Here is a 20,283-nt window from a genome sequence, read left to right as displayed (position 1 = left end):
ATGATAATGTATTTAAGACGGGGAAAATCTGCCTTGGCCCTAGACGCGAAGTAAACTCCTCTACTTGAAGACGACGAAGATTCACTAGTTTTACCTGCACGCTTTAGCGTTTGTTCTTGCGCCTCGATTTTCCAGATGGTGCGCTTGGCCTTTAGCCGGCTCCAGCTGCTCGAGTACTCACAACCCTTGTGCACCACATCCTCGGGCGAGGAGCTGTCCTGAGTGCCACCTCCACTATCACTGTTGCTGTTCTCGCGGAAATAGCGCTTCACCTCCTCATCGGCGCTGTCCTCCTCCTGCTCTGCGGCATCGTAGAGACGCCGCAGCTGCATCAACTGCTGACTAACGGGTATTTGCGTGTTGCCCAGCAGCTTGAGACGCGGCGGTGCCAACGGAGTACGTGGCAAGGAGTCATAGAGGGTGCTGCCAAAGAGATCGCTGCTGGTTATCGATGTGGTCGAGGTACGACGCGAGCTCTCCTCCTGATAGCTGTGGGAGCGCAACATGGGCGTGGGCACCACAATTGTGGGCTGTATTAGGGCGGACTCGATTGAGGCTATGCTCAGACGACGCATGGCCTCATCGAATTCGCTGGCCGAGCGCATTGTTTTCATGATCAGCGATGTGGACTTGAGGCCCTCATCGAGGATGCGCTGATGAACGCGCAAGTCCTGCAGCAGCAGCTCCTGGGCACTGCTGCGACGACGAACTGGCCCTGAGCCTGAGCTTGAACCTGTGATAGCGAAATGTGCGAAAAATGTTGTTGGTGGTTTGCTTTTTTTTTTGTTGGATTTTTTTAATGACTTGCAGTTGGATTAGTAGCAGTGTTGGGGTATTTATTCAAAATGATGGATTCAGGATTGAAAAAGCAAGTTAAATAAATTGGTGAGGTTCTCCAAAATGTTTGTAATCTGCAATTTTTTACTTTTTAGTGAATTTCTGGATAATTGTTTTTTATTTTTAAGTAGAATTTGCCATTTATGAATATCATTTATTTTGCAATTTTGATTCTAATTAAATTTTATTTGAATCATTTTTTTTAATTATTCTCTTTTAATGACTTGTAAAATTAAACAGAATCACAAATGCAAGTTGAATTTATTAGTAGAGCCATTGAAAGATATTGCAATATTTGACATTTACATGAATTCTTTTTGTTCTTAAATTTTGTGCTTTAATTGGAATTTAAAACATCAAAAATAAATCTTTTTTAAAAACTACTATAAAATTTAGAATTTGTATGTTTTATATTGGATTTATTTAATTCATAAAATATTTAAAAAATTTCTATATAAAAATATTGCATTATGGAAATTTGTATTTATTTACTTTATTTGAGTGTTACAGTCATTACAGTTTGACAACCGAACTGAATTGGAAAAAAGAACTATATTCATTTATAGTTCCATTTTAAATGATTTGAAAATTTAAATCGACAAAGGATTGAACGGAAAATAATATTTTGGCTATTTACAAATTTCACAATTAATAATTTTCTGTTTCATTTATTAAATTCAGTCAGTTTGCTAGTTGCATTTAAGTTTTTGAAGTTTAACAATAGACCAGAATTAAAAATGGACATTTATTTTAATAATAAAGCCATTTTACGATCTTGAAATCTTTAAATATTTTCTTATTTTAAAATTTTTATCTCAAATAATTACAATTTAAACGTTTGAATAAAAATTAAACTAAATTTAAGTAAAGAATGTTTTGAAATTGCACAAATTAATATTTTCTCATTGTTTTGTTCAACTTTTTAATAATTATGACAGTAATTCAAAATTATGTTTGTCAATTTATAAGCAAAGCAGTCATTGTGCACTAGAAATTCGAATTAAGCATTAAATGTTTTTCAATCATGTTCCAATCATGGGTAAAGTAGTTTTGATATTAGCGTGATTAACGGTCTATAGATTGGCTTTGGTAATGGTTAGAAAGTGAGTGTATGTTCAGGGTTAGAGATTTTTATTGGCGAGTCGAGTGCGAGTACGAGTACGAGTTGAAGCGGCAATTTAGAAGCAGCATGCTTTACGAGTTCAAGTATTGAGTATGAGTATTCAGTACTTTGAGACTTGGCGCTAGTTGAGAGAGAGAGACAAGTAGAGGAGTTTACAACAAAACCGCGTTGAAGTACAATACAATAAATCAAAGACAAATCAAAATATAAGACACTAATAATAACAATAATTACGAGCTACTACAACAGGCACAACAATAGCTAAAATAAGTACGAGTAGTTAATTTCTTTTTCTTTTTTTCTTCTACCAACCTGTTTCTAGCCACTCCTCCGATGCTCCGAGGCTCACATTGATCTTTGTGGAGTAACCATTGCCAGCAGGCGATGGCTGTTGTTGTTGCTGTAGTTGCTGATGCTGCTGCTGTGGTTGCTGTTGCCGTTGCTCCACAATTCGCACACGTTCAGCCACCGATTTAGTGGTGATCGGTGAGTGATCGCCAGTGGCTGAAGAGATATACAAATACAAATACAAAATGAGTAAATCCAGTTTAATAAACTGTAATTATTTTAGCTTGTTAGATTTTTACAACTGTGTTAATCTAATTCCTTCATTTGATTGCCATTATAAAGTGATCGCTTATCTGGGATTCAATCAATTTTCTAGCATGTTAAAAGGTTAATTCAAACTTGCTTAAGTGCGTACCCACTATAGATAGGTAAGAATATATATAATATAATATAACTTTGTGCCTACATGAAATGTATGTAACAAGCAGAGGGAGTCGACTCCGACCCAATAATGTATATATATTTGTGATCAGTGACGATATAGGCCCGTTCGACTGTCCGTCCATATGAACGCCTAGATCTCAGAGACTCTAAGAGATAGAGATATTTTTTTTTCGACAGCTCTGTTTATATTTGTTTCAAATCCATAACAAGCTTAAACTTAAAGCTACCGTCTCGAGCAGACAATAATAACTATAGTTAGTTTTGAGCGCGATCACATTAAAATTGTTGAAGTTATTTAAGAAATAGATGTTTACTTATTACGGTTCTTGGTTGCTTTGGCAGACATTGTATTATTTTTGTGCTCTACGGTATATTGTGACTGTAGTTCTATATAAATATACCAGTATTACCGATATATTAATTTGTTATATTTTAATAATAAATTCCGCACAGCTTTGCTTTGAAAATGGTATCTTAAAGTTATAAAGTTATAAAGTAATTATTGTTTTGTTTAAACATGTAGCACTTGGGAATTTAAAACTGATTGTATTTCAATTTAATTATGTTTATTAATAGATTTTGAAGTAATTGATGACTCACCGCTCTCCCTGATTGGTGGACTACTCTCGCGCTCACTTTTGATCGTAGCTGGCATGCTCCAGAGCGCATCGGCACTCTCGATATTTTCGCCCAGATGATAAGGTTTCGGTTTAATCGGTTTGTTCTTCAGTATGCCACGTATGTTGGCCAACTCGTCGGTCTCATTGTCGGTCGTATCCACGCCACTGGTGGAAGTGTAGCTATGCCTGGACGTTGAGCTCGTTGTCTCCAGCAGACTGTAGCGAGGCTCCAATGATGGCTGCTTCGGTGTCGTCGTTATCACCGTCACTTGACTGCCAGCCACAGGCTGTGTGATCAGCTCTGGGGGATCCATGAGCATGGCTCGATATGCCACAGTGCTCGAGGCAATTGGCTTGCTGCGCACAGTGGGATCGTCGCCAAAGTGCGTCACATTGCTGCTGCTAGAGCTTGTGGTACTTGTGCTGCTGATGCTGCTGGTCACACTGGCCGATTTCACCAGACTTTGCAGTGGACCACTTGCTGTGCGTCGACGTCGTCGAAAGTTCTGCGTGGGCGGCGGCTTTCCATCGGTTTCCACAATATTCACACGGCCCGATTCGGCTGCAAAATGCACCTCTGTCTTGCAGAATTCCACACGCTTCTGAGCGCTGCTGCGCTGCAATTGTGTGGAGCTGCTGATATTATTGTTGTTGTTGCTGCTGTTACTGCCGTTCACGACACCGCCATTCACGTGCACCTGAGAGTGTCCATAAAAATCAGTTAGTTCTAATTAATTTTACGATCAACACTTAAATATAATTTCATTTAAATGCAATTTAAATAATCTTTACAATACCAAACTAGGAATTACTTAAATAAACAACTAACTATCAGCTCTAAATGTTGTGATTAACAGAAATAAAGGAACTTTATTAAGAAAAAGTCAAAAGTGTTATTCAGAATAAAATATGAAAAAAGTCTTCATAGTTATACAATCCTCCGAAAAACAATAGTATAAAAATGTATTTTTAATCTTTCATACATTTAATGTGAAAATGGTAAGGTTTATTATAGTCAACACAAATTGACTTTTGAAAAATGAGATCCCTAAAACACCTTTTCAACTCTAAAGAGCTGTTTCAAATGTTTTCTCTGTCTTATTGAGATTGTCTAGTTGTGATTTATTTTCGAATATTGTTGAAGTATTGCATACTTTGTGGAGTCTGATATAAATCATTGCATGTGTGATCACACTTAGATTCTACATATGTTGCCTTGAGCAACATGATTTCTCACATATTAAAAATATAAACTTTTTTGGATTCATTAGAATTAATAATCGTCAGATTTTGCTTAATGTAGTGATTGAATAACCGACATGTAAATTAACAACATTAGTAATCATTGCGAATTAAAGGTTACACATTTGCAGATCAATAACATTGTAGTCTCTTCTTCGGTTTTTTTGTTGTCACTCACCTGCGATGTCTTGCGAATGTCGCGCCAAGTTTCCTCCACGGCAATCGAGTGTCGTTTGCTCAGCTCGGCTTCATTGGGACTAGCTGGCGACTGTGCAGCTTGCTGACGTCCAAAGTGGATGATCGTGGAGCCAGGTCCACCATTGGCAGCTGAGGCAGCAGTGCGATCTGTGGTGGGTGACCAGTTGCCCAGCTGCTCGCCGGAGCGACCCAAGCCGCTGTCAGTGGAAGCATCCACACGGAAGATGCTGCGACTCTCGGGTGGCGACATTTTCTCAAAGCCGTAGGACTTGCGTCGCAAGTGCCACTCACTGGAGCTGGTGTCTTTGGGCCGCTGTCGCGTCTCCAGACTGTGCGTGTTGTGGACGGCACGGAAGGCGGAAGGTGGTGCTGCCACTTGAGCTGGCTCTGGGGTTTGCAGCACTGCAACGGCGGCTGGCTTCGTGATGGCCTGATGGGCCAGAAAGTCCTCCTTGTAGAGACTCTCGTCGGACAGTTTCTTGAGCTTGGCCGCGTATCTCCTGCAGCGACTCGGCTGTGAGGAATGTGCTGCGCTTGGCCACCAGCGGCTTGCTGGCAGACAGCGTGACCGTGGAGGCAGTGTTGGGATTCAGAATGCTGTCGAGGGCTGCCAGATCTACGTGATTGTTGTGCATGACCTTTTTTGAGGAGTCGTCCGTTCTCCAGCTCCGCCCTGATGCGGGCCACGCTTACCGAACTGCTGGGCAAATCCAAGGGACGCGGACGTGGTCGAGTTGGGACTTTGTTGTGATAGTCTTGGGATTGAAAGGAGCGTCGCAGTTTGCTGACACGTCGCCAATCGCCGCAGGGCTGTTCATCGGCGTCCTCGGGCCAATCGTTGCTGAGATCATCCGTCGATATCGAACGCGAACGCTGCAGGCTGCCAAGGTGGCCAAAGCTGGCGGGCAATGGCGGGGCGTAGACGGATTGGGACACCTGTTGGCGACGCTGATGGCGAGCACTGAGTCTGCAAAGTGTTTTTGGCAGCAAGTTCAATCGAATAATGCCATGAATATTTCGATTTCAATTCCGAAACACTTACCGCAAATCATCATCATCGTCGTTGTCGCCTCTCGTTGTTGTTGTTGTTGTTGTCGTGGTGGTGGCGGTGGCGGCGTCATCGTTATAATGCCGGAAACTTTCCAAATCACGACGCAGCGTTGGCGTGGCAACAACGGCTACGTCAGCATCGCCAGCAGCTTCACTTGGGACACCCACGCGACGTTTGTTGCTGTTGCTGCTGCTGTTGTTGTTCTGGCCATATAAGTCAGCCTGCTCCGTCAGTCCCAGTCGCTTGGGCCACGTTGATAATGATGATGATGATGATGACGATGTGGATGGTGTTGTTGGTGTTGCTGTTGCCGCTGCTGTTGTCGTTGTCGTCTGGCCAACAATTGCATGTAGGCTTATTTTACCCGCATTTCTGTGGGTGTTGCCAACAGTCGCTGCCGCTGCAGTTGTTAAATTTGAGTTGTTGCTGCTTTGGCTGGAGATACTCGAACTGCTTTTCTGTAAATGGCAAACAAAAGCAGTTTTTGGAACGCATTAGTGTCTGTCTCTCTCTCTCTCTCTCTCTCTCTGTCTCTCTTTTTCTCTGTCTCTCTTTTTCAGTTGTTCTCTTATTGTTTTTTATTGGTGTGGGCGCAGTGCAGAAGGAGTTCCATGAGGAAGTCCTTCTTTTGCAGCTAAACTCTTTAATGGATTTCCGTGTAATATAAGCGCATTAATTGCTGATTACTTCTTAAGCTGGGACGGTTTCAGATATGGAGAGTCATTCATAAAATTTTACTTATTCTTAGCATTAAGAGGGATCAAAAAGCCAACAAGAATCTGATTTAATAAGTCATTTTAGAAGCGCTCCATCTTCTTTTTTTTTATAAGTAAGACCTTAAAGTTTCTTCTAATATTATTATTGGTTACATTTTATTAAATATATCAATATATATTATTTAATACATTTGACATTTTAAATGTAAAATAATCAACTTTGAAATTCAGAGTTATAGCATCTAATTCATATTGTTATTATTTAGTATTATTTATACAACTATCCTTAGTAAAGAGGGTTCGGAATTAACTACAACTCAGCCTATTAAAATAAAAATCATATCAAAAGACTTAAATATGTTGTTGTGGTTAATGATGATTTGTGTTTTAAAATATATTAATATACAATTATTCTATACTCTTTTTAAGTTAGATAAATGTACTCATAAGAATTGAATTATTACAAATGTTCAGTTGCTTTGATTCCTATTAAACTTTTAAAATTAAGACTTCAAAGAATTGAAATAATTATTAATAAATATATATTTTCTAAAAGCTTTAAGAGAATTTTAATATGTCGTTATAAATAATATAAAGCAATTTAATTCGTAATATCTTAAATGAGCTAATGTGCTCGTATGTACATAAATATCAAATTTTTTCTATTCTGTATTTAACTTGCTAATTTCTCAAATATTTGTATTGCCTATTATCCAATTTATCATTTGTAATTATATCCACAACATGTACTGTTACTTCACCAAAAGCATACTAATCCGCAAACAACATACAACAAAATAAAGAAAGAAAAAACTGAACGTGTCAAGATTGATGGGCATGGCCACTTTTCAGGTGGGTGTAAAAAACTTGGCTCGAGAGTCACGTCTCTCTCTCTCTCTGTCTTGTCTTTGAAGCAGTATTGTGAAATGAAAGAGACAGAGCGATAGAAAGAGAGGCTGGGCCCCTCAACATCCCCTTGGCAGACCCAATAATTAAAGACTTTTTTTCTGTTTGCCTAATGACCGAGCCAGCGGAGATTCCATCCAACGTTTTGCCTTTGCCAGAATTTCCTTTGTAGTCATGACCCAAATGTCGGGTTGCCAAAATGGGTTTTGGATGCTTTTCATAAATTTGGCTTAAGTGTTAAATGCTTAATTGAGCTCGCCTATTAGTATCGATTGTTGCCAGGCGCTTAATTAGAATCACATTCAGAGCGTGGTCGTCTGGGCCTGGCATCAATCTCATGTTGAGAGAGATCGATGTGCCATGGTCAAGTTTCAATAGCTAACAAATTTCTGTCTAGACAATGTGCACATATAAATTTCTTTTAATTTTTGGATTAATAAGTGCAAATAGGGAACACAAAAAAAGCTCACATGATAATATTCTTTGCTGACTTTTTAAATATTGTTCTTATTTAAATTGTAGAAAGTATCAAAAAGAAAGTAATTCGCAATAACTTTTATGACTTACATATTTGCATTAAGTTTACTTTGTTCTAAAACATCTTACATTATTTTTTTTGTAAATTAGAAGCTTCAATCCAATGTGCTCGACTGTAAGATACCAGCTATTAATGATATAGTACCACATTCAAAATATACAGTAGATTATATTATATACCATATATTGTTAGCTACAGCTATTAAGACTACTTCTATGGGTAACGGGTATAAAAAATTACTTTTAATATATCTAACAGTATTTACGCAAAATAATTTGATCTTGAATCAACAATTTGATTAAAGATATTTCTCAAGCGCTGTGTTTACTTTTATAATGAAAGCTTGATCTTACTTTTGTCTTTTAGTTAAAAAACTTAGGATTATATACTTTTATGTTCTTAAATTTTTATTGACACATAAATAAGAGGTAATGTGCAGCTTTTATTTTTGTATTTTGTATATTCTTTTTATATTGCAGATAACTCTTAAGTTCCAATTATCGTTTAAAAGCCTTGTCAGTGTTTATTTAAACCCTTGTATTTGCTCTTTAAATATAAATACCCATTTCTATTACAGGTAAAATAAAAGTCTTCGTTATGATAATTTATGTAAGCTTCAAGATTACAATTTTCTCATGATTTCCTCCACTTAAGCGTTGCTCAAGCTAAGCAGATGGTTTTTCGGTCATTGCCATGGTCGGGACTTGCCGATTGCCATGCAAAAAACCAAAAGCAAAATACAAAAAAAAACAAAAGAGTGAAAGAGATATACATTTAAGAAAACAGAAGCAAATGGAGAAAAACAAAAAGCAAACATCGCAGCATGCTAATGAGCCGCCAACAAGCAAATGAAAAATTGCGGCCCAAAGCAAACTGCTACTACCGCATTTTGAGCCTGTCTTGGGGAGCAGTGGGCGGAGGAGGGTTTGGTACGATGGTAGATGGATGATAGATAAAGTGAGAGAGGGGTACGTGGACACAACTTACCATTAGATTGCTCAATTTCAAACTTGGCGCAGTATCGGGTAACAAATTGTGGCCGAGTTTGTGCAAATGAGGTACGTCGTCATCGTCGTCGTCGTCGTCGACATCGAGTTGGCTGTGTTGCCGCTCGTCAGCGTCGTCCGAGTGGCCATTAATCACAACAAAATCAACATGATCATCAACCAGCTCCTTCTGGCCATGGCCATAGTTGTGGCTCGACTTCAATGTGGCTGGCGATTCATGGTCGACGATGACAGCGACGCCAGCGTCACGATCATCATCGTCGTCGTCGTCGTCATCGTCGTCGTTGCTAAGCTCACAGATGTCAACGCCTTGGCTTGGCTTGGACGCCCAGAGCGCCATGGGCGCCGCACTGCTGCGGGTGGTGGTGCTGGATGAGGAGGTGGACCAACGGGATGTGGAGGATGTCTTTTGTACTGTCTGTGTGCGGATCACTTGCATGGCGCCATTGGCGGTGCGCAGCACCTCCAACTGTTTGCGCTGTGTGTGCTGTGTGCCATTGGGCTGTGAGATATTTTGGGAATCGGATATCTGAGAGAGAGAGAGAGAGACAAAGAGAGCGGGAGAGAGAGACAGAGTTTAGGATTTTTGGCGTGATAGCAGGATAATGTGTTTGGATTGTATTAATTGTATTGTATTATGATCGTAAGTTTGTAAGTACAATTTTTGACAAGTTTAGTAGGTCTACTTGCTGTCCACAGGGCGGATGAGTGTTTTCTCAATGTGTTTGGTAGACAAATTGTACACATTCTTGTTGTTGTTCAAAAGTGAGCAAACGCGGCAGCCATTTTGAAGAGATTTTCTCATAGTCAAAAATGCTCATGCAATATTAAGCCAACATGTTCTTTTGATATCTTTACGATGTTAGCTAACTCACGCAAATTTAATTTTCGATCATTCAAAACGATTTTGTGGATTTTTTGATGTTTTCTGGTGTGACCTCCCATTTGGACGTCCACTGGGTTCTGCATCATCGGTGTCTCTACGACCATGTTTGAAGTCAGCAAACCAACGTTTTGTTGTTGTTTCTGATGGAGAGGAGTCCCCATAACACTTTTCAAGCCAAAACCTTGCTTGAACGGTATTTTTCCCACCAAGAAGCATTGTAAGATTAGAAGACGAAATTGCATTTGATCCATTGTTGTGAAAATAAAAAGTAGTGTCACTTTTGGCTCAATAACTTACAAACTATTGAATAGAATATCATGCAATTTTAGCAGCTGTCTTCTGAAGGATTGTATTAACTGAAAAAAGGTGACACCAATAAAACTAGCACAATCTATGTGTAACGCCCGGACTTTTCAGCCCACGTGTTAATTGACAGAATCGAAATTGTCTACATAATATTGAATAGAACAGAATTGCATGTATACGATAGTAATACTTTTGAGTTGGGTAGTAATTTTCATCTGATCGTTAACAAAATTTTCAGGAATCATAAAAGATTAATTATTATTACACGTATCAAATCTTGAGTCTCTGAGATTTATGTGTTCATAGGATAGACAGAACGACAGACTGATATGGCTAGATCGTCTCGGATGTTCACGCTGATAAAGATTATATATAATTTAAAGGGTCAGAGACGCCTCCTTATGTATGCTACATACATTTCCTGCTGGCACATAGTTATAATACCCTCTATTACAAATCAACAGGTTTATATTTAAATAATAGTCATTAAATCAAACTTTATAAGACTCAAATCAAAACATGCTTAAGATATAATCTAATTTATTTGTTATTTGACGAAGGTCTCCACGTTTTACAGTGTGAATTAGTGAATTTATTTGAATTTTAAATAAAATATATGACAAAGTTAGTCGTGCCCATACGATTAACTCACTTGTAGTTCAATTAATGTTAATTTAATTAGATCTAGTCTACAAAATCAAACTTGTTCCTAATTAAGAAATATAAATATTTCTAATTTAGTAATAGGACTAGAACATTTCTTGCTAATTTAATATGTCAAGATACCTTTTAAAGAGAATGATCTCTATAAAGGTATATGAATACTTGTCATTTGTGTATATAAAATAACTGCATAATCTAATCAACAACATTTACCCTCATTTCAGCAGCTTGCAATATGCATTTTTATTGGGTGTGTTTGACGGGGCGTATGCGTCTTGTAAATAGTCGCCGCATTGGTCATTAGGTTGTTGGCCAATTGCACTTGAACGTCAAGTGTTTTGCTTTGAGCTCTTATCTCAACAGCTGCACACGTGACCAGACCTCAGTCGCTGACCCACTGCACCCTTTTCAGTGTGCACTCACAGCAATTAACAGTTTCTTTTATTTATTTTATTGGATCGTGCCATGACCAGCGACAAACACACACAAACACTGAGTGTGCGGGGCTGTGTGGCCCAAAAGATCGATTGTGGCAATCGATTATGACTATGATTTATAGCGTTAGAATTTTTTGTATTAGGGTTCAGTTTGGGCATATTCGTGTCAATGACCAAATCAAATGCATTCTCAATGCTCCACTTCCATGCAAATGCACAGCAACAACAACAATCTCTACAACAATGGCAAACATTAAATTTGATTACAACAAAAATAACAACGAACATAAAAAATGTATCGATGCTGTGAGTTGAGTCATGGGTTTTTGTTCAGTGACTAAGACAAAGCTGAGCTTGTTGGGTTGTTACCACATAAAAGAATCAAGAATATGCCTAGATGTGTGGAGTGAGTATTTCGTTTTATTTAACAACTACAAGTTTTCCCAAAAGTGATGTCACTGGGGGATACTTTGAAATAACAATTCATTTCGGTCTTGGCCGCATTATGATCGCCGCATTTAACCGCAGGCCAAATTGCAAATGCATAATCATTTTTATGTGCAGCTCCCTAAAGTTACACTCATCCTTGAGCAGCAGCCAAGGGTAAGCGGGTACTTGGATATCCAGCAACGTTCCGCAGACATAAATTATAAGCCGGGTTTCGAACCCTTGGGCTATGCACGTTCTGTCGTTGAGTTTCTCACGCCACCACGATGGCAGCAGGAGAAGTAAAGGTTGAAGAAGTAGGCGAAGGTGAAGAAGGAGAAGGAGAATTGAAGAGACTTTGTCTTAAATCTCCTTTTGGCAATGTATTACATTTTTTGCTGTTGCTGTTGCTAGTGACTGCAGTTATATGTAGTCTGTCTATCGATGACCTCTTTTTCCCCAGTGAGAACATGTGTAGGATTTTCGACTTGGCCCGCTCAATGCAGTTTTATGGCCAGACTTGGCCTGATTTCGCCTGCCAGCTAATTAAGCTGTGCCAATCTGCATGCACACAGCTTTAGAGGGGGTGTCTAATCAAAACAGCAGCTGGCGGGACTTGAAAATATTTCTTTTGGCACGGCAAAACAATCAGTGAATCAGTGTCATGATCTCGAACTTGAGCCCCCATGCTGCTGGCTTCGCATTTGCTGATAAAGCAACCCGATTCCAAAGCACCAGCCTTATGCTCGATACGAGTCAAATTGAATACAACAACAACAACAGCAGTAGGAAAAAATGCTCAACGGCTTTATTGCTGCTGGTTGGTTGTGTGCTGTGTTTTCTGCTCAAAGTCAAGTTGAAGGTTCAACGAAATGCGGCAGCTGCAATAAACCAACCAAAAAAAAAGCAAATGTTGCGCTGCTCGCATATATTACAAGTGAGTACCAAAGCCAAAGTCGTGATGTTGTAGAGACGTTGTAGATGCTGCCGCAGACTCAGACTATGCCACAGCCGAAGCCACAGCAGACACAGCCCCCGACTCTGTCTCTTGACCTATGCCAAAATATTTTCGCCCAAGCCATGCTTTAAACGAATTTAATGATGCTGCTGCCCGCAACAACGTCAACGTCTTCGTGGCTGTCTCCAGCCATAAGATTGACTGTCTATCTCAGCTTATGGGCTGCCTCACTCTCTGTCTGTCTGTCTGTCTGTCTGCCTCTCTGTCTGTCCGTCCGTGTCAGCCTCTGCCTGCCATATGCTCCATGTCTGCGCATGCATGTCGCCTTTTCTGGCGGCAGGGCTGCGCAGATCGCTGCATAGACATGCCAAAGCGTTGACTCTTTTTATTTTTAGCTGACTTTGCGCGCACAGTGTGACCAACCTGAGTGAAAACTAGCAAGCCATGCTAAGGTTGTTTTATAACTTAACATTAAAATTTATTGATTTTATGTGTTCTTTATACGCATTATTAAATGAACGTTCCCCAACTATAATCGTTATTTAACCATTTTTTATTAATAAATTCATACATATTTTCTTATTTTTTCAATACAACAAAAACAAAATATGTGATAAGAATTCTATTTCGTTATGTATTAAATTAATAATATTAACTGAAAACAATAGAGCGAAATATTTTACGTTAATAAGTTCATATTCATTTTTTCACAAATTGTACAAATAATAATAATCAGATATCTGCTGACATTTAAAACTATATGAGTAAATAACATAGAAATTAAAAAATACAAACATGTATGAAATAAATAAACAAATTTAAATTAATAAATAAATCTCGTAGTTTCTCATTTAAGATACTTCTATTTTATTAAAATACAGCTCGGTTTTTAACTAACTCAAAGTGCAAAGCAAAGTTCGTGCAGCCTAGTTGAAATTACCGTTACTTGAAAAGAGGAGATGCAAACAGAGTCAAACTTAACTTATCACATTTTGTGCACTACACTTTGTGCTATTATTCTTCGTACTTTATTTCTCTCTTTTGCGCATTCCCATTCTTCTACCACTGACGAAACAAAACTTTAAGAGATGTCGTATATATTGTATATCAAAGAAAATATAAAAAAGCAAAAAATGTAGTACAATAAAAATATAAAATATATACAATATAATTAACTAAATTGAGTATTTTTATATACCACCATATATGTATGTATCTCTTATTAATATGTTTCACATGAGCTACTTGCAATGCCATATTTATGATCGGCCAATTATATTACCTTGAGCCCACTGTGCGTTGCTGCATTTTAAATTGCTTTCTTGGCCTAACAATGGCCATTTTGTTGGCCATGCTGTGGCTTTGCTCTGCGCCTCTTAAACGCTAATAATATACATTTTTATATGCATTATTTCTGTCACGATCTCGTTGGCTTTATATCTCTATAGAGCACAGCGTGCGCTGCCTTTACGACTAGACGAGTGCGAGTACTTTCCGCTTGTGCAACTAAATCATAGATATATGTATGTATTAAATATATACAAGATCTTTTTTTTTTTTTTTGCTGCTCAAGACCGCATCATGGTCGGTTTGTGGGCTCTCGAGATGCAGTAATACAGGAAACTAACAAGTGGCGGTGCTTAATTGAAGTGAGTCGCGTTAGATGACATCCTCAATTAGTTGCATGTAATTTACGAGCAGTAGCCATAGCACAAATGGCTTGCAGAGCGTCAAATGGCCAAATGACCAAGGGGGTGATTCGCTGCGCTGCTGGAGCAGGCATCTTCAATAGTCTCAAGCTCTCTTCCTCTGTCTTGGTTGGCAACCTACTGACCCACAAAAATTGTCTGTCTTGCTGCCAGCGGCTTTTTTTACCGTTACTCTGCACTTGGATTGCCACATGCTACGTCTGCCCCGCGGTGATTGCAACTCCAACTCCAGCTTCAGCCTTAGCGTCAAGAATCAACTCCAACTTTGGCAAAAATAATTCAAATGCTGCATGTCGCGAGCGCTCTGGTAAAATGTAAATTTGCTTTTTTCTTGTTGTTGTTGCAACTATCCATAATGTTAATGAAGCAACCCATGACTTTGAGTTCTGTAACGGTATCTGAGCTTAGCTGGGATGCGTCTTCTGATCTATTCTATTTTCAGCTCTACAGCTCTACTCTCTGCTCTGGCACCAAATCAAAGATCGTTCCCATTGAGCTCATTCAATTGAAATTTTCGTGGGCTTGCGAATCTCGTCGCATCGCATCGCATCGCATCGCATCGCGTCGGCAATTTTCCCTTTGACTTTGTCGGCAAACAAACACAGCGGGATATATATTCAGTCAATAGACTTGCCATTGATATAAATCCTCGGTCTCAGTCTCGGTCGCAGAGCAAGCAATCAACCGAGCTGTGCGACTATTTCAACTGGAAGTGACCACTCCAAATAGTTTCAGCTTTGACTTTAACTACGGCTCCAATTTCTAGTTCGAGGGTTCTTTGATTGTTTTCGATTCTATTGATTGCTTCTATCGGCAACAACAATGACAACGACTTCGACAACGACAACGACAACGGCAGCCAGCAGTGGCAACAACGTTCAATCGCGATAAGTTAGGCAGAAAAGTACAAAATATATATTCACAGCACAGCAATAGAAAAAGCAACAAAACTAAAGCAGCAACAACAAATTTCAGCAAGTTTCTCAATACCCTGCAGCCATATAGTGAATTCAAAAGGGCATATAAACTTTGAGTGAGTGATTGTAACAATTGGCAAAAGGTCTTCTATCTGAAGTACAATAAAAAATGAATAGGAATAGTAAATGAAGCCCAAAATATCAAAGCTAGGCCTAAAGCACATTGCTTACGGCTGTAGAAATGAAATTGACTAAAAAGAGTGGCTATGGGACAAAGAAAGAGATAAAATTCAGCCAGCTAAGGTAATTATTTAATAATAATATATAATATATAGACTTATTAAATTCAAAAGTAATTGTGAAATAAGTTTATTAAAAACAACTATTGGGAAAATTAAAAACCTATGCTTTTAAAACATAAAAAATTACATATAAACTATACATTCATATAAAGAAAATTTATAATAAATATTGTTGTATTCTAAATACATATGTTATAAACTAAAAATCAGTCTTATAGTAGATTAGAAGGTGATAGGCGTATTGATGACCTAGGCTTCATTCAAATGTGTTGTATAAATACATAGACTTTAATTATATATTTCTGAACACAATAAATAGCTGATAATATATGTAAAGAGACGGAATAGATTTGAACTCAACTCGAAATTTCATTCGATGTTTAAATAATAAGTTGAATTAGTTTTCATTTGTCTGACTTCGTCATCGGTTGATTTTATAAAATTACTTAAAAGAAATGTTGAAAAGTGCGATTGTATTTTCTTTGTTTGCGATTTTAACATTTTCAAAAACTTGTTATGGAGCTCAAACAGTGAGTATTTATTTGTTTTAAGGTATTCAAAATCATTTACTTAAATCAATAAACTTACAGAACACTATTCCAAGTTTGGAAAGAGAAGTGGCCACTTTACGTGGTGAAGTAGAGAAACTTGAAAAAGCGGCACTCAATAAGGATGAAATGATAGCAATGTTGCGAATTAAAACTGCTCAGGAAACAGAGCAAATTGAGGAACAAGAAAAGCAAATAAAGGAATTGAAGTCTCAACTCTCCGAATATGTGCTTGAGTCCAATAAATGCCACTCCTCCAGCTGCTTGTGTAAAGAAACTGAACTACATACTATCAAAATACCTGGAGCAGAACCGTTCCAAGTTTCTTGTGACTCGTCAATAGCTGGTTCCGGCTCCGGGTGGACAGTGATTCAGCGTCGCACCAATGGCAAGGAGAATTTCAACCGCGACTGGAGAGACTATCAAAGGGGCTTTGGAGATTTGCGAGGAGAATTCTTCATTGGTCTTGACAAACTGCATCTGATCACCAATTCACAACCTCACGAGCTTTATATAGTGCTTCAGAACTTGAACAATGAGACCCGATATGCTAAATACGATACTTTTTCGATTGGCAATGACGACGCATCGTTCCAAATCACTTCTCTTGGCAAGTTCTCAGGCACTTCAGGCGATGGCTTAAGATTCCACGACAACATGAAGTTCTCAACCTTTGATCAAGATAACGATAGAAGCAACAGAAATTGCGCGGATGAGAATAGCTCTGGATGGTGGTTCAACAATTGCTATCATTGGTAAGTAATTCGTGAATTGAAATAAGAATAATATTGAAATGATTGTGACTTAATTACAGCAATCTCAATGGTCCCTACAACGGTGGATTCTATTGGTATCCTTGGCAACGAAATGTGCTCAAGTCCTCACAAATTATGATCAGACCAAAAGTGTAAAGTGAACTTCAACTGCAAATAAATTCATATGGCATATTTTTGTGGCTTAGTTTTGATTTCATGAAGGAATTTGATGATGTTTGAGTATTTCAGTTTTATCTCTCAAATTATGATCAGACCAAAAGTGTAAACAGAAGATCAAGATAACGTGGAGACTTGTTAAATACAAATAAATTCATATGGTACAATTTCATAGATTACTTTTAATTCGTTGAAGGAATGTGCGAATGCTTCTATACTGCGATGATGTCATCAGATGTTTGGGTATTTCAGTTTTATCTTTTATATATATCAGAGCACTTGAGCCGCGAACTTGACTTGGCCACACGCACGACTCAAGACGATGACGACTCCGGCACTTGGGGCTCACTAAAGAGCCGCTCTGTATTCTCTCAGCGTTGAATGAGCAAGCATATAGTATAATTGCCAAGCGGTCTGAGGACCGACAAATTCTGGAGCAATCAATGGCCCAAAAGACAAGTGAAATCTGAAGAGCTCGCATTAATTACTAATGTAGGTGTATGAGTGTGTGTGTGTATGTGTGTAAAAAAAGGCAAAGTTAGATAAAACAAATCAAAACAAAAGCAATACAAACATTTGCTGGAATTTTCTCAAGTGTCTTGGCCATGCGCATTGTTTCACTTTTTGGGTAATTATTAATAAAAAAGATTCATTCATTTAGATTCGCCAGCAAATCGATTAATAAGTGGCACACACAACTTGTGTGTGTTTAGTATCTAGTATCTGAGCATCTGAGCAAAAGATTGACGTCTCTTTGTTATTATTGCGTGCGACCTGTTAATTATGCCTCACTGAAGATGGTCAACTCTCTGATGTGAACGCTGATGCTGATGCAGTTGGAGTTGGAGTTGCCTGACACACAAACCAAACCAGACAGAATAACAAACTTGCTGTGCGATGGAGATCTATCAAAGTGTTTTTCCTATTCGCTATGCGTAGCTAACGGTTCGAACCGCATGCCCAGTGGCATCATTGGAATTTTTGCTATGGGTAATTGCCTGATGAGCAGTGGAACTGTAAATTCATAATTGTAAACAACTGAGAGAGGGAGAGAATGAGAGAGGGTTAGAGAAAAAGAGGAGGGAAAAGAAGATGCTGCTTAGCTACTTTCTATCTGATAGTAGTTTATGCGTTCTTCTGGCGAATTCTAATCTTTGCTATTGGCATTTTATTATTGACCAATTAATTAATCAAAACCGTAATTACACACGCTTAATAAATTAACAACACTTAACTTTAAGCAAATATTCTATTGAGGAATTAAGGTAATAATTGGTCTCTTAATTTTGATTGAATATGTTACTGCATAATAAGTATTGAAATTATATTTAGGACAAATAAAAAAGCTACAGTAAAGTGTGATCGACTACCCATTTTAAATTAGAAACAATAAAAACAGAAATGTTTTATTCTTAAAATATATTAAATTAATATACCGCAAAAATCATGATTTATTGCATCAAATCTTAGTGCCAACTAAATTCATCTTTGTTAATTCTTAGAATATATGAAAATAAACAAAATTCAAAGTATTAAAGACAACCTTAAGTAAATTATTCAACTTCACAATTGAAAGTCTGAGTATGTGAAAACATTTTGCATTACAAGTTATAATATTTCAATTAATCAACAACAAATTTCAAAGTTAACATAATAGTCCACAAATAATCTTCGAGTGTTGAAATAAATCATTTTATTGAAAGGCAACTAGACTTCTTTAAGAAAACTACTAATTTCTCCATTGGACATCTGAGTTAATGAATCTATTTCATATTAAAACAATTAATATAGTTAGCCATCATAATACTTTTTTATTTTTAATTATTTTCTGCCAGCAGATTCAACTAGAAGTAGAAGTAGAAAATACTGCCCAAGTTCGTTTTCACTAGCATCCCAAAGCTGAGATGCTTTTGTGGGGGCGGGCCATGCGCTTGATAGCTAAATAAACTATTAACCGATTAAAATCGAAAGGCAGCTAACCAAACTGGCAATCAGGCACAAAAGCACCAATGCAGAGTGCACTAAATTAGTAGACGCCTCTACATTTAGAGCGCTCAACTGCAGTGCAGAGAAGTCGAGGTTGCCCCGGAGCGTGCCTTTCAATTTCATTTTGATGCTCGAGCCCAAGCAGCAGACTGGCAAATAAAGAAGGCAACAACAATTAGGCCTGAGTTTGAGTCTGGGGGCATCAATCAGTATACACTGAGTACACTGAACAAAATTCAGTGAGCAAATTCGAGTGCAAGACAAATGCATTTTAAATTGGCAAAAACATATTTAAAATCTCGCTTGCAGTTGGGGAGTAATTTATTCAAGTTGCACAAATAATATTGGTATGGTTATGTTCTCTTACCTTGCCATAGCTGTTCAGTGGTCCATTTATCCAGCGATCTGCCTCCAAGCGGCCGCTGAACAGGGCTCCAGTGTCCGGATCGATGCGTTGCCATTCACGCACCTCGCGCTGAAATGGCGAACGGGAACCGCTGCCAACGGCAACACCGCCTCCTCCACTGTTGTTGTTGTTGTTGTTACTGCTGCTGTTGCTGCTGCGATGATGATTATGATGATGGCTCTGACTGTGATTGTTTGTTGTTGCCACTTCCATGTTGCTTCAGTTTGTGCTGTGTGCTGTGCTGTATTCCTTCGTCTTCGTGCTACTGTGCGCTTTTAATTTGCACGCTCGACGCGCTCGAGCTGCTCTTCGTCGTCTAGTTTGGTTTATTCGTATTCTTTTTCTGGGGCTGCTGCACTGGGCTTCAGTTTGTGGCTTGGGCCCAAGTCACTCGCTCTCTTTGTGTGTGTGTGTGTGTGTGTATTATTCTCGCTCGCCTATTTCAAATTATTATTTATTGTTATTATGCTACCTACAGTCTACTGTCTTCTCTCCGCCGTCTCGACAGCCGTTTTCGTTACTAAATTAATGGCAAGTTTAATTTATTATCATAATAATCATTTTCTAGACGTTCTAGCCATGCTACTGTGCACACTTATAACCCCCCTTTCGCTTCCTCCTTTCCGTCTTGCTTCTATGCTAACTATGATAATTTTCTTTGCTTTTCCTTTTGCACGCTTTGCTGCCCGTGTGCTTTTTTTTATTGCTTTCACGCTCTAATTTGAGTCTGACTATGTGTGTGCTTGTGCGTTTGCGTTTGCTGAAATGACAAGAGCAGAATGAAAAGAAATTTTGTTAGTTAATTATATTTGCAAAGTGTGAAAATGTGTTGTTTTT

At 38.4% G+C, this 20,283-nt stretch overlaps 2 protein-coding genes across 2 annotated transcripts in view; one reads left to right on the top strand and one right to left on the bottom strand.

Annotated features, from left to right (window-relative positions):
- The window catches only part of LOC133850516 (uncharacterized), a 47,816-nt gene that overhangs the window by 5,039 nt on the left and 22,494 nt on the right, over nt 1-20,283 (bottom strand). Inside the window, 9 exon segments of the mRNA XM_062286646.1 lie at nt 95-733; nt 2,273-2,464; nt 3,293-4,010; nt 4,733-5,239; nt 5,241-5,396; nt 5,398-5,719; nt 5,795-6,261; nt 8,951-9,499; nt 19,408-19,883. Coding sequence (XP_062142630.1) covers nt 95-733; nt 2,273-2,464; nt 3,293-4,010; nt 4,733-5,239; nt 5,241-5,396; nt 5,398-5,719; nt 5,795-6,261; nt 8,951-9,499; nt 19,408-19,659 — 3,802 coding nt within the window. The 5' untranslated portion in view covers nt 19,660-19,883.
- On the top strand, nt 15,965-17,073 carry LOC133850527 (fibrinogen-like protein 1). Its single transcript, XM_062286654.1, has 3 exons — nt 15,965-16,104; nt 16,165-16,877; nt 16,937-17,073. The coding sequence occupies exons 1-3, from the start codon at nt 16,030-16,032 to the stop codon at nt 17,031-17,033; spliced, it is 885 nt and encodes a 294-aa protein (XP_062142638.1). The 5' UTR covers nt 15,965-16,029; the 3' UTR covers nt 17,034-17,073.

This window comes from Drosophila sulfurigaster, chromosome 2L (assembly GCF_023558435.1).
Source record: "Drosophila sulfurigaster albostrigata strain 15112-1811.04 chromosome 2L, ASM2355843v2, whole genome shotgun sequence".
Classification (NCBI taxonomy): Eukaryota; Metazoa; Arthropoda; class Insecta; order Diptera; family Drosophilidae; genus Drosophila; species Drosophila sulfurigaster.
The sequence above is the reverse complement of the archived record's forward strand: the minus strand, read 5'-3'. Positions and strand labels throughout refer to the sequence as shown.

Excerpts from the sequence above, each read along its gene's own strand:
- LOC133850527 (XM_062286654.1), top strand. The coding sequence starts at position 16,030 with ATGTTGAAAAGTGCGATTGTATTTTCTTTGTTTGCGATTTTAACATTT. Across the intron at positions 16,105-16,164 it reads CTTGTTATGGAGCTCAAACA|AACACTATTCCAAGTTTGGA; the intron begins GTGAGTATTTAT and ends ATAAACTTACAG. Across the intron at positions 16,878-16,936 it reads TTCAACAATTGCTATCATTG|CAATCTCAATGGTCCCTACA; the intron begins GTAAGTAATTCG and ends ACTTAATTACAG.